Source organism: Pristiophorus japonicus, chromosome 15 (assembly GCF_044704955.1).
Source record: "Pristiophorus japonicus isolate sPriJap1 chromosome 15, sPriJap1.hap1, whole genome shotgun sequence".
Classification (NCBI taxonomy): Eukaryota; Metazoa; Chordata; class Chondrichthyes; family Pristiophoridae; genus Pristiophorus; species Pristiophorus japonicus.
This window is the reverse complement of record NC_091991.1, coordinates 172,906,555-172,919,771: the sequence shown is the minus strand read 5'-3', so window position 1 is coordinate 172,919,771 and position 13,217 is coordinate 172,906,555. Positions and strand designations below refer to the sequence as shown.

The 13,217-nt window shown below is 46.3% G+C and overlaps 1 protein-coding gene across 4 annotated transcripts in view; it reads right to left on the bottom strand.

The window, feature by feature from the left end:
* Positions 1-209: 209 nt before the first annotated feature.
* The window catches only part of LOC139281249 (lipase maturation factor 1-like), a 470,429-nt gene continuing 457,421 nt past the window's right edge, over positions 210-13,217 (bottom strand). For all 4 annotated transcript variants that reach the window (XM_070901307.1, XM_070901308.1, XM_070901310.1 and 1 more), the window contains 2 exons: positions 12,789-12,901; positions 210-1,742 (listed from right to left, as the gene is read on the bottom strand). In XM_070901307.1, the coding sequence (XP_070757408.1) occupies positions 1,568-1,742; positions 12,789-12,901 (288 nt within the window). In that variant the 3' untranslated portion in view covers positions 210-1,567. The remainder of the gene's footprint in view (positions 1,743-12,788; positions 12,902-13,217) is intronic.

Genomic DNA, 13,217 nt, shown 5'->3' with positions numbered 1-13,217 from the left:
TTCTTCAGCACGAGCTGAACCTATAGCTCGATTGGAGACATGATCACAAAGCTATTTCCTAACCTCGAGGAAACCAGAGACTTTTTGGCCCCTTCTTCTTATCAAGAATGGTGATAATCCACTTGGTAACGTGATTGATTCATATTTAGAATAAGATTGTTGGAACTACAAAAAAAAAAACATTGAATGGCAGTGGTCCTCAGACTGAATTCAGTGTTCGACTTCACAGCAGTGTTTTATTATGTGGTTGAAGCCAAAACAGTTTTGAGCCATTCTGGCCTCGTGACTGCTGCTGACAATAATAGCGATTAATTGCTTAACATTCCACTATTTTTAAAAAACTGATTAATGTCTTCATAAAAATAGCTGATAAAGCAGTGACAGAGCAAGGTTTGGCCAACTTTGGGGAGGGTGGGAGAGTTCGAACTCGAGACTTGGAGGACAGCAAGTGCCTGTATTCATTGGAGCTTAGAGAGGGGATTTCATCGAAACATATAAAATTCTGATGGGACTGGACAGGTTAGATACAGGAAGAACGTTCCCGATGTTGGGGAAGTCCAGAACCAGAGGTCACAGTCAAAGGATAAGGGGTAGGCCATTTAAGACTGAGATGAGGAGAAACTTCTTCATTCAGAGTTGTTAACCTGTGGAATTCTCTACCGCAGAGAGTTGTTGATGCCAGTTCATTAGATATATTCAAGAGGGAGTTAGATGTGGCCCTTACGGCTAAATGGATAAAGGGGTACGGAGAGAAAGCAGGAAAGGGGTACTGAGATGAATGATCAGCCATGATATTATTGAATGGTGGTGCAGGCTCAAAGGGCCGAATGGCCTACTCCTGCACTTATTTTCTATGTTTCTATGAGACCAAGCCGGGAAACGGGAAATGGCGGCTTAGCCTTGTCCGAAGGCCCCACTGGGAATCGCGCAGACCAGCAGGCCGAGCCAGGAGGCTGAAGACGGGCGACGGAGGTTCCTGGGAGCTAGATGGAGTCGGCCCTCCAAAGTCGCGTTGGGCGAACTCTAAATGATTGGAGGATGGGGAGGGGGGGGGGGGGGTCGTGACCCTGCTTGACCCCACCACTGGGACAAAGTAACGTCCTTCGAGCGCGCTAAGCACTTCTCCACTATTATCGCCAGCACTCATTTCTAGCCTCTTGTTTCACACCTGCCCTTTGAGACAGGAGCTGCACACAGGGAAGGCAAGAAGTGGGACTGAATGACAAAGACATCGGCAGATAAAATTGCCAAAAATAATTCCCTTTAAAGTTGGAGAGGTTGTACACAATGAGGACTGAAAATATGCTGGAAAATTCATCTGAAATTACATTTACTAACGTCACAAGTCTTGAAAATGACTCCCAGTTTCAATTAAAATATAATGTTTAAGGTTAAAGGTCAAATGGTCTGCATTGTTGACAATAACAGTCACGTGGCCTCTGTCAAGTGTACATTCGTCAATGTGCTTCATGGTCTGAGGTGATAGATTTGCAGTGCTGAGGCGCCATTAAGGTGTTCTTGCTGGAAGTCAGCTGTTTTTTTTTTCTCCCAGAGGAAACATCTCACTTCATTGGACCTCAGGAATTGGCCAGTCCCGCTCCTTAAAATACTTCTTCAGCCCCGTCACATTGACGGGAGGGAAATACGCGCCAATCCGTTTCCGAATCCACCACTTACCCTCTGCAGCATGGTTGCCACCGGGCCTGCTGAATTTGTAGCGATAGTGCTCACCCCTTATCCACCTGTCGACAGAAACAGATCGTGTTACCGTGGCTGGATTTCGAACCCACCGTGCATGGCAGCACGCCACAACCAATGTCAACTGGATGCTGCAAGTGGCTCAGCCTCTCCAGGCTGGGGAGGGGGAAAAGAAAAGAACTAACGCATTTATATAGCGCCTTTCATGACCTCAGGACGTCCCTAAGCACTTTGCAACAAATTTACTACTTTTTTGGAGTGCAGCCACTGTTGCACTGTAGGAAACGCGGCAATCGATTCACACACACAGCAAGCTCCCGCAAACAGCAATGTGATAATGACCAGACCATTTGTTTTACTGATGCGGGTGGAAGGATGAATATTGGCCAGGACACCGGGGAGAACTCCCCTGCCATGGGATCTTTCACATCCACCTGAGAGGATCGATGGAACTTTGGATGAACCTCTCATCTGCAAGATGGCACCTCTGAGCGTAGCACTCCCTCAGCAATGCACTGGAGTGTCATCCTAGATTTTGTGCCAAGCCCCTGGAGTGGGACTTGAACCCACAACCTTCTTACTCAGAGGCGAGAGTGCTGCTGCTCAGCTGACACCTAAAAGAAGAAATCAAGCAGTGCTCCCGAACCGGATTGTTACCCTGTGACTCCTGCTTCAAGTTGGGCCTGTGTGGACGGTCTCTGAGGTCATAATCAGGCTCATCTGTGCTGCTTCTCCAAGCTGAATAGCATCTCAATGCTCTTGAGACACAACTAACAATGGCCAATTTGTCAAAGAACAGGAAGGATAACAGCACCTACATAACAACAGTGACTACACCTCAAAAAGTACTTCACGGCCTGTAAAGTGCTTTGAGACGTCCATTGATCGTGAAAGGCACTAGATAAATACATGTCTTTCTCGGGTTGCTGCTTGTCTATATGCATTCTTCCTCCTGCCTTTGTGCTCACTACAAACATAGGAAGGACAAAGGAACAGGAGGGGGCCATTCAGCCCCTCGAGCCTGTTCCGCCATCCAATTTGAACATGGCTGATCTGTTTCTTAGCTCCATTTACCCGCCTTGGTTCCATAACCTGTAATGCCCTCGCCCAACAAAAATCTATCCCCAGCCTCAACAGCTGGTTGGGGGGAAGCGCGTTCCAGAGTTACGCTACCCTGTGTGCGAAGAAGTGCTTTCTTGGAAAGAATGAATTTGAGTCGGAGATTTTTCCAGGGACATCAAAGTGTGGAACCCCTTACCTTTCCACCGCTTTTATAGCCCAGCTTGAGACAACGCAGCCATTGCTTCTGGATTCATCTTTAGACGTGGCTTTTGGACACAGGTCAGAGCTTGGAGGGAACGGGCTTTTTATTGAGCTCCCCTACATGACCATTAGTGAAGCATTGGGGCTTTATAAATAGAGGCATAGGCCAGAATGTTTTACCTGAAAGAGGGGGGGGGGGGGGGTGAGGGGGGGCAGGCGGTGGGGCCTGTAAAGTGCAGAAAACACGGAAGTCCGGGTCTACCCACACGCTGTGCCATTTTGATTTGACAAGCTGGCTTTCAGTCAGGCGGGGACCACTGGTCAAGTGGACGCAACCCCAGGTATGTTCGAGCCTTGACTGCCCAGCGGGGGGGGGGGGGGGGGGGGGGGGGCGGGAGAGTGGTACCTGATTATAAAAATTATGAAAGGTTTTGATAGAGTAGTTAGAGAGAGAGAGTTTCCACTTGTGGGGAAGAGCATAACTAGAGGCCATCAATATAAGATAGTCACCAGGAAATCCAATGGGGAATTCAGAAGAAACTTCTTTACCCAGAAAGTGGTGAGAATGTGGAACTTGCTGCCACAGGGAGTGGTTGAAGCGAATAGAATTGATGCATTTAAGGGGAGGCTAGACAAGCATATGAGGGAGAAGGGAATAGAGGGTTATGCTGATAGTTAGATGAGGAAAGACGGGAGGAGACTCGAGTGGAGCATAAACGGCGGCATGGACTGGTTGGGGCGAATGGCCTGTTTCTCTGTTGTATATCCGATGTAATCCTATGAGAAGTATTTCTCCATTGAGTGCTCAACCCATAACAAGGCTGCAGAGAGTCTCAACGCTAGGAAGCTGAACAGTAGTCAACTCTGCAAAAGAACTGAGGCCTTCTGGAATCTATTGTGGACTTAAACGTTACCCACGTGAAGAAACCATTTCAACTTCACTGCTTTTGCTGCCAAACAGAAAGTTTCCGAATAAAAAGAATGGATTTAAATTGAAAGGCACAGTTGTGTTCTGATATTGTAGAACAGTTCAAGGCAGCAGAGGTTAGCAATAACTTCCACACACGTCTTACTGCATTGCTAATGGTATTTACTCTGAACCTAATCCCCAGATTGCGCAGAATTCTGAAAATTTAATTGTAATTTTTTTTTCAAAACGACTCATTATTTTTGCAGTAAGCCTCAGTGTGGTCTGATGTGAGTTCCGCGTATTGCAAGTCACAAATGATTCAGGGAGAAACGATTTGCAGATTCCCTGGCGTGAGTCGGATCTGAGTCAGCCTTTTCTGGTTGCATTTAGGCCCCACACTGCTGCTACCCGACTCAGTTCCAGTTACTGGGAAATGGTATTTAAGTTGCAACTAAATTAAACGGTTGAACTCATCCATCCCGCCCTCCCTCCCCCCAACAGCAGCTTAGTCAGTAAATGGACTAACCCGTGTGGATACTGAGCCGTAGAAAACAGCAAAGACCCCAGGTCTGATTACTAGTTAGTTGATCTCAGCAGAAAGTTGATCGAAGAAGGCATGCGCCTTTCACGACCTCAGGACATCCCAAAGCGCGTTGTAGCCAATAAAGTACTTTTCAAAAGGACAGCCGATTTTGCATAGTAGGAAACATTGCGGCCAATTTGCGCACAGCAAGTTCCCAAAAACAGCAATATGCCAATGACCCGATGATCTGATTTAGTGACATTGATTGAACGATAAATGTTGGCCAGGACATCGGGAGAACTCCGCTGCTTTCCATCGAATACCATGATTGAATTTTTTTTACATCCACCTGAGAGAGCAGACGGGGCCTTGGTTTAGCGTCTCATCCGAAAGACGGCACCTCCGACAGTGTAGCTTTCCCTCTGCACTGCACCGGAGTGGCAGCCGAGATTTTGTGCTCAAGTCCCTGGCGTGGGACTTGAACCAATGACTTTCTGACTCTGAGGCGAGTGCGTTACCCGCTGAGTCACGGCTAACACCAGAATATCAACTATAGTGATCCTGAGCTAGCGAGAACAAAACCAGCCAATCCAGCTACCAATCATTATTCAATGATCCCTGTGGGAAATGTAGCTGTGAGGAGAGGATTGGGATGGACTGTGATGTCGCCAATGGTCAAATGGCCTGATAACACTCGGTGGTCAAGGCTTGCACATAGAAAATGGCCACCTGGGCTATAATCCAGCGAGGGTTACAGTGCCTTCGAGAAATGAAGGGACCAAATGGGGGAAGAAGCCGAAAGGGATTCAATAAAAATACTAACACGTATCATCTTTATGAAATTAAAAGTCTGACAAACTTAAAAAAAAATCTGTTTACAAACACGAGCCAAACACATCATCACTATGACAATTACTCTCCCTCATCAAACTGAGGTATTACATTTTGGTAGGAAGAATAGGGAGGTCACTTATTATTTGCAGGGTGCGAGTCTGAGGGGTCGGGGAACAAAGGGATCTCGGCGTACAAATATACACATCACTAAAAGTATTGACACAGGTTAACAAGGCGTAAATTAAAGCAAACCAAGCACTAGGGTTTATTTCTAGAGGTATAGAATTGAAAAGTAGGGAAGTAATGCTAAACCCGCATCGAACCTTAGCAGTACTCCACGTGTGGTCTAACCAAGTTCTGGTCACCATATTATATAAAGGATATAGAGACACTGGAGAGGGTGCAGGGAAGGTTTACAAAGATGATACCAGAAACGCGAGAGTATGCATATCAGGAAAAGATGAACAGGCTGGGTCTCTTTTCTCTTGTAAAAAGAAGGCTGAGGGGTGATCTAAAACAGATCTTTAAAGTTATGAAAGGTTTTGATAGAGTGGATAGAGAGAGAATGTTTTCACTTGTGGGGAAGAGCATAACTGGAAGCCATCAATATAAGATCGTCACCAAGAAATCCAATCGGGAATTCAGAAGAAAATTCTTTACCCAGAGTGTGGTGAGAATGTGGAACTCGCTACCACAGGGAGTGGTTGAAGCGAATAGTATAGATGTATTTAAGGGGAGGCTAGACAAGCGTATGAGGGAGAAGGGAATAGAGGGTTATGCTGATAGAGTTAGATGAGGAAAGACGGGAGGAGGCTCGAGTGGAGCATAAACACCGGCATGGACTGGTTGGGCCGAATGGCCCATTTCTGTGCCGTATATCCTATGTAAAAAAAAAATGCAAGGGCAGGGGGAGGGGGAGGGGGAGGGCTGCCAAACATTGTTTCATAACAATAAGGGAGTCAAGGGTTATGGGGAGTGGATAGGGAAGTGGAGTTGAGGCCACGATCAGATCAGCCATGATCTAATTGAATGGCGGAGCAGGCTCGAGGGGCCAAATGGCCGACTTCTGCTATTTCTTATGTTCTTATGTTTCATGAGGACGGTGGCCCTTTAAAACAGCAAACCTCCCTTTCAAAGGAAGGTTAAAAAAATCGATTTCAGTTCCAGGTCTGCCATTGGGTGGTTTCTGTGTACACAAGCAGAGTTTTTTTTTAATAAAGGTTGCTTAAAGGAAAGGGAGCGCGAGAAAAAAAAAGCTGAAGAGGTTAAAATAGCAGCTACTTCACCATCACGCTGCAAGGGAGGGGGAGGGTGGTTTATTTATAATCCTGTAAATGGCTTGCGAAAAGGAGAACACCGCTTTTAATTTTTTTTAACATTTTGTTTTGTTTAAAAAAGGATTTGAAAGTCAGCAATATTCTGCCCTTATCGCAGAGTCACCAGAAGTGAAGTAACACTTAATGAACAGAAAGTTTTATCTGCACCTTGTTATGACATGGGCAAATGCCAGGTTAATCTTTACTATGGCTTAGATAATTCCTGCAGCACACCTGGCAGCTCAGGCTCATTAAAACTCAGGGCTCGATATCTGGTGATCGCCCAGTCAGAATCCCCCACCATTAATATTCAGGTCCCAAGCAGTTTGTCTCACAAATCTACCGGCCGTGACTGGAATGCCTTGAGGGGGAAGGACTGACTGCCCAGTAACAGTGGTGTGCTCCCTCTGTGTCACAGACAGCGGACTCAAGCCACAAGCCACCTTGGCCTCGGCATTGGTCAAGTCGTTACATGGAAGGTGGGGGAGGCGTACTTTCCTGCTGCTGTTCAGGTGCAGAGTCAGCACAGGAATCAGACTGAAGGCAGCCATGGAGATATCTGTTGGTTATCGCATGCCACCTTTTCGGACTACGGATGACTGGGGTGGGAGGTAGAAAGAGAGAGAGAAAGAGCGAGAGAGAAAAAAGGACAGAAAGACAGAAAGAACTTAAGACAGACAGACAGGCAGGTAGAAAGTAAGCAGGAAAGACAGAAGGTAAGAAAGACATAAAGAAAGACAAAGAAAAACAGAAAGTAAGAAAGAAAGACAGAGAGACATAAAGAAAGACTGACTTGCATTGATATAACACCTTTTACGAACTCAGGATGTCCACCAACAGCAAAGAGTTAAATGAGCAGATAATCTGTTTCTAAAGATGTTGGTTGAGGGATAAATATTGGCCAGGACACCAGGCCTACTCTTCTTCGAAATAGTGCCATGGGATCTTTTACGTTCACCTGAGAGAGCAGACAGCACCTCCAACAGTGCAGCGCTCCCTCAGCATTGCACTGGAGTATCTGCCTGAATTATGTGCTCAGGTGTCTGGAGTGGGACTTGAACCCACAACCTTCTAACTCAGAGGCAAGGGTACTACCCACTGAGCCACGGCTGACACAATAACAAAGACAGCAATAATGTACAACAATCTTACCCAGAAAAAAACAGATTTCCATTCTGTAAAAACCAGTGGGCGATTGCACCTAACCCATAAATCAGCATGCAAAAACAGCCAGTAACTAGTCCACCAGTGCCAGAACCACAATGTTGGAGCAGACCTTGAATTTATTAGCAATTATTTCATTCCTGCGTCAGATATGATTCATTTAAAAAATAATACAAGTGTTCCAACCCAGGGGGTATATTATATCTAGCCGTGATTCATGATAAAGTTACAACGATGTGTTCGTCCAAATGTACTACTGATTTACATTTTTTTTTAAAAGTGCACTCATCAAAATAACGGCATTGCTGCAGCACTGAAGTTTCCTGGCTGTTCTTATCTAAGTCTCCAAGGGTCAGTCACTTGTCGTGACCCTGCGTAACATTAAAGCTCATCCCTCCAGCAATATTAACTCTCCCACCATGGTACTTAATCGGCCTTGGAGGGGCTGCAGCGCAGATTTGCCAGAATGACACCGGGGCTAAAAAGAGTAAATCATGAGGACAGGTTGCATAGACTGAGCTTGTATTCCCTCGAGTATCGAAGATTAAGCGGTGACCTGATTGAGGTGTTCAAGATGATTAAAGGGTTTGATGGGCTAGATAGAGAGAAACTATTTCTTCTAGTTGGGGCCGGGGGGTGGGGGGTTGTGAGAGGTCCAGAACATGGGAGCACAATCTTAAAATTAGAGCTAGGCCAGGCGTGATGTCAGGAAGCACTTCTTCACACAGCGGGCAGTGGAAAGCTGGAACACTCTCCCCCAAAAAGCTGGGGGCTGAATTGAAAATCTCAAAACCGAGATTGATATTTTTGAGAAGGGTATTAAGGAATACGGAACCAAAGCGGGTAGATGGTGATAAGATACAGATCAGCCGTGGTCTAATTGAATGGTGGGACTGGCTCGAGGACCTATCCTGGGGTGCCTAGCTCTTGCCAGGAATGTCATGCTGTGGTTGGGGGGCGGGGGGAGGGAGCGGAGAGGTGGTGGTGGGGAGGGATTCTCCCGATCGACTGCGTAACGTCAGATCATCGGCGGGAACCCTGGTTAGACGGTAAATGGAAATTCTGCCCAGCTTCTGCTGGCCGATTGGGAGAACCCCCAACTCCCCTCCCTCGAGCAGAATCCTGGCACCAGTTTTCTTGCCTCTCTTAGCCTGGTTGGTAAATGATCCTAAACATTTATGCTCCTTGAAGTAAAGGCGTTTCTCCTGACTGGCTGCAGGTCGCGCCCAGGTTGCAGGTATTCACTTTGCAGAAGTTGGACGTCGCTGGCAGAGCCAGCATTTATCGGCTATTCCCAGCTGCCCCGAGAAGCTGGCGGTGGGCTGGGTTCGATACAACTGAGTGGCTCGCCAGGTCACTTCGGAGGGTAGTTAAGGAGTCAACCGCGTCGGTGTGGGACTGGAGTCATATTATAGGCCTCGGACTGGGTAAAGATGGGTAAAAGACATTCATGAAGCAGTTGGGTTTTTAAAAGGACAATCCAACAACTTTTATTGATGCCAGCTTTTTCTTTATTTCCAGATTCTTTAAACTGAATTCAAATCCCAGTGCTCACACTGCCATGGTAAGATTTGAACTCGTGTCAAAATTAGTCCAGTAAGACTACCCTATCGTACCTTATAGCAAGGTAGTGAGAAGGCTGCTGTTGACTGGGGAACCGTTCCTAACAATGGACGGAAAGCCAGGGGTTAGAATGAAATCTACAGAGTATCATTTTCACAATTGACTGATTGTTAATTGTGGAAGAGGTGAAGTATCTTCAGTGCTTAGAGAGTTAAAAGAGCAGACTTAACCCCTTGAGTACTGACTTTACATTACTGTTACAATGACAGCCTGCAGTGAGCATAAGATATCTTTGATCAACAGGTGAACTGTTCAGCAGATTTGCTTTAGTTAAATAGAGATTAATTACAGTCCGACAGCACGTACAGTTTTAAAAGTAGCACAGGCCACATTTGCTTTTAATATTTTAGCCTCTCTTTCGAGTAAAGACGCGAAACACGGCCAGCAATTGTTGCAAAAGGCAATGGCCAGTCGTGGTCAGCCAATTACTTGGGGAAAAAAAATTTTGGTCGAGCAAAAAAAAAACGCAATCTAAACTAAAAACCACGCGGCTATATTCGTAATGTTATGCTTAGCACTTAAGACTCCCGACAGCTGGGATTAATTCCAGAGGCGAGCAGCTGCTCCTAAGCAACAGCTGGGAGGTTTTGGAGGGAAAACGTAATCATGTCTTGTGTCAGGATTAATGGTCTGACAGTCCAGCGGGAAACCGGGCATCCAAGAGCAAAACTGAGCAAAGCAGGCGTTTCACATCTCCGTTCCTCTCGTGTAAAGTTGCACTTTCTTTCTCTCCTGCGTCTGGTTTTTAAATCGCTACACTTGTGGTGTACCAACTGCTATTTTTTTTACGTTACTCCAACTTTGCTTTGTGTTTCCTTTTCTTTCAGTACAGTTGACAGGTAGAAAATTGTCTGAAATTTAGGCTGACACTTGAGTTATTTTCGGGAGGGGTGGGGGGCGGGGGGAGGTTGCCAATTTTATTTTGTTCTTCATGTTTTCTTTTTCTCATACCAAGCGCCTCTGGCCAAGAGGCTAAACAGGCAACTAACTTCAAAGAAGGAAAGAAAGAAAGAAAGAAGGAAGGAAGGAAGGAACGAAGGAACGAAGGAAAGAAAGAGACAAGGAAGGAAGGAACTCCCCCTGCTCTTCTTCAAACATGCCATCGGAGCTTTTACGTTTAGCTGAGAGAGTAGACGGGGCCTCAGTTTAACGTTTCATCCGAAAGACGGCACCTCCGACAGTGCAGCGCTCCATCAGCACTGCACTAGATTTTGTGCTCAAGTCTCTGGAGTAGGACTTGAACCCACGACCTTCTGACTCAGTCTGAACCACAGCTGTCGGAGGTACATAAGAAATAGGAACAGGAGTGGGGCAATTGGCCCATTGAGCCTGCTCCGCCATTCAATAAGATCATGGCTGATCTGATCCTGGACTCAGCTCCACTTCCCTGTCCGCTCCCCATAACGCTTGACTCCCTTCTGTCTGTGAGGGGCGGATAGAGAAGCCAGTGTTGCACATGTAGGGGCAGGGAGGAGTGGAACCATGGAAGGGGGCGGCTTCCCACTATCCCTTTTCCCAACTATCTTTCTTCCATCAATTTTCTCCTCCCACCCCACCCCCCCCATCCCCCGCACCCACGCTCATTTTATATACAGGAAGAGAGGCAATGAGTGTCGACAAGTTATTCGACTGTGGAAGGGGCCTGATCCTGCTCTCAGTGAGCATCACAAGCGTGCAAGGGTTGCTGGATAGCCATCGGTAGCGAGCCACCGTATATCAGAGATGCACTTAATGCTGGCCTGCTGAGGTCAGCTACCTCAGCACAGACCACGGATTGACCACGGGCCTTCCCGGCCTGTATGGCTCAGCTATTCATTAACTAGCCGAGCCATTGGGGGAGCTGCCAATCCACTTTACAATGATCAGCGCATACTGTACTCGATGTCAGTCCATTCATAAGTCAACGATTCCAAGACGTTATTTAGTGGTTGTGGATGGGGCAACATATTAGGCAGCATAAGATTGGTTACATATTAGAGGGCTTTTTCTGCCAATTTAAAAATTTATTTTGAAGTTATTATTTATTCCAAGTGCTTATCCATCGATCATTGCAATTTATTAACAGACAAAAATGCACGCCAAGGTTAATGCCTCTGTTAAACTGGTAATTTGACATAGTAATAACCTGCATTTATGTATCGCCTTAAAGTAGCAAAACCACCCAAGGCAGAGGCACAAGTCACAAGCATGTGAAGCAATCAGACGCTAACATGACCAACAGTCCTTTCTAGGCTTTCATCTTTACCTGTGTACAAAATAAACAAGCACTGTGTTTGCAGGAGTTTTGTTGGTGCCTTGTGTGATAATTGTTACAATTAAAAAAAAAATAGAATATGAATACCCCATAAGCAAATATTGCATGGTTATTCAACATTCTGTTTATATGTTGTGGGGCTGGAGGAGGTTACAGAGATAGGGAGGTGGGGGGGTTGGTGAAGCCATGGAAGGATTTGAAAACAAGGATGAGAGTTTTAAAGTCAAGGCGTTGCTTAACCGGGAGGTCAGCGAGCACAGGGGTGATGGGTGAACGGGACTTGGTGCGAGTTTTGGATGAGCTTAAGTTTACGCAGGGTGGAAGATGGGAGGCCAGTAAGGAGTGCGTTGGAATAGTCAAGTTTATAGTTAACAAAGGAATGGATGAGGAGTTCAGCAGCAGATGAGCTGAGGCAGGAGCGGAGACGGGCGATGTTACGGAGGTGGAAATAGGCGGTCTTAGTTAAGGAATAGATTTGCAGTGGGAGGCTCATTTCAGGGTCAGATAGAACACCAAGGTTACTGTTTCCCAAAGAGTGCAGCCGGCACGATAGGCTCCCCTTGGAATATGTCGGCTCCTCATTGCTGGCATTAGTGGGATCAGTCTGATTACAGATCAGGCAGGTTTTTATTCCCATTCTCTGCTCACTAAATGCTGCTTCAACAAATACCCAGCAGAGCCTGGAATTAAAGGATGAAAAAAAGTTCCGACTAACAATTTAACAAAAATCTGTGACTATACTTGTACCACAGTAGAAAATGTAACCGTCAACTATTAAAATGCCACAGCTGCATTGACTTGCAGGGTCACAAAATCAAGTTGGTGTGCATGACAAGGACAAGGGCAGCAGGCACATGAGAACAGTCACCTCCAAGTCACACACCATCCTGACTTGGACATCTATCGGTCGTTCCTTCATTGTCGCTGGGTCAAAATCCTGGAATTCCCTCCCTAACAGCACTGTGGGAGTACCTTCACCTCACGGACTGCAGCAGTTCAAGGCGGCGGCTCACCACCACCTTCTTGAGGGCAATAAATGCTGGCCACACCAGCGACGCCCACACCCCGAGAATGAATTTGCAAAAAGAAACCTCCTTGGGAGTCCTATTGACTGCAATGAAGAGGGAGAGGCCACTTTCAGCTGCGCTCCGCTCTCAGTTCAACTCAAAACGCAGCAAATGAATCAAGGTTAGGACTTCTCACCTTGGGGCTCCTCGATCCTCGAATGGGTTGTGTGCCATTAACGACAGTACAAGGCTATCATTCACCAGTAGTCTTCCTGCCAGGTGGATCAACCATTCGTTTTGTTCGTAGGTCTGGAAAGATAATGGATACAGAACTAAATTTATGACCAGGTACTTTTCCAGAGACCGTAACGCCGCAGGACCGAGCCCTGGATGTGCGAATGTCGGTCAGTGCAGGGGCGGGGGTGGGGTGTAACTGCTGGATGGAATGGGAAACAGCATTTTACTATGTTAAAAGCGTTATATAAATGCAAGTTGTTGTATTATCGTATGCTAAAAAAAGTAATAATAGTATTATAAAACAGCTATAAAGAATGATAAAGTCCAAGCAGTGAGAATAAGACATAGATTCAGCTTTTGGGTTCATCTGATGACCTCATGGTTTACA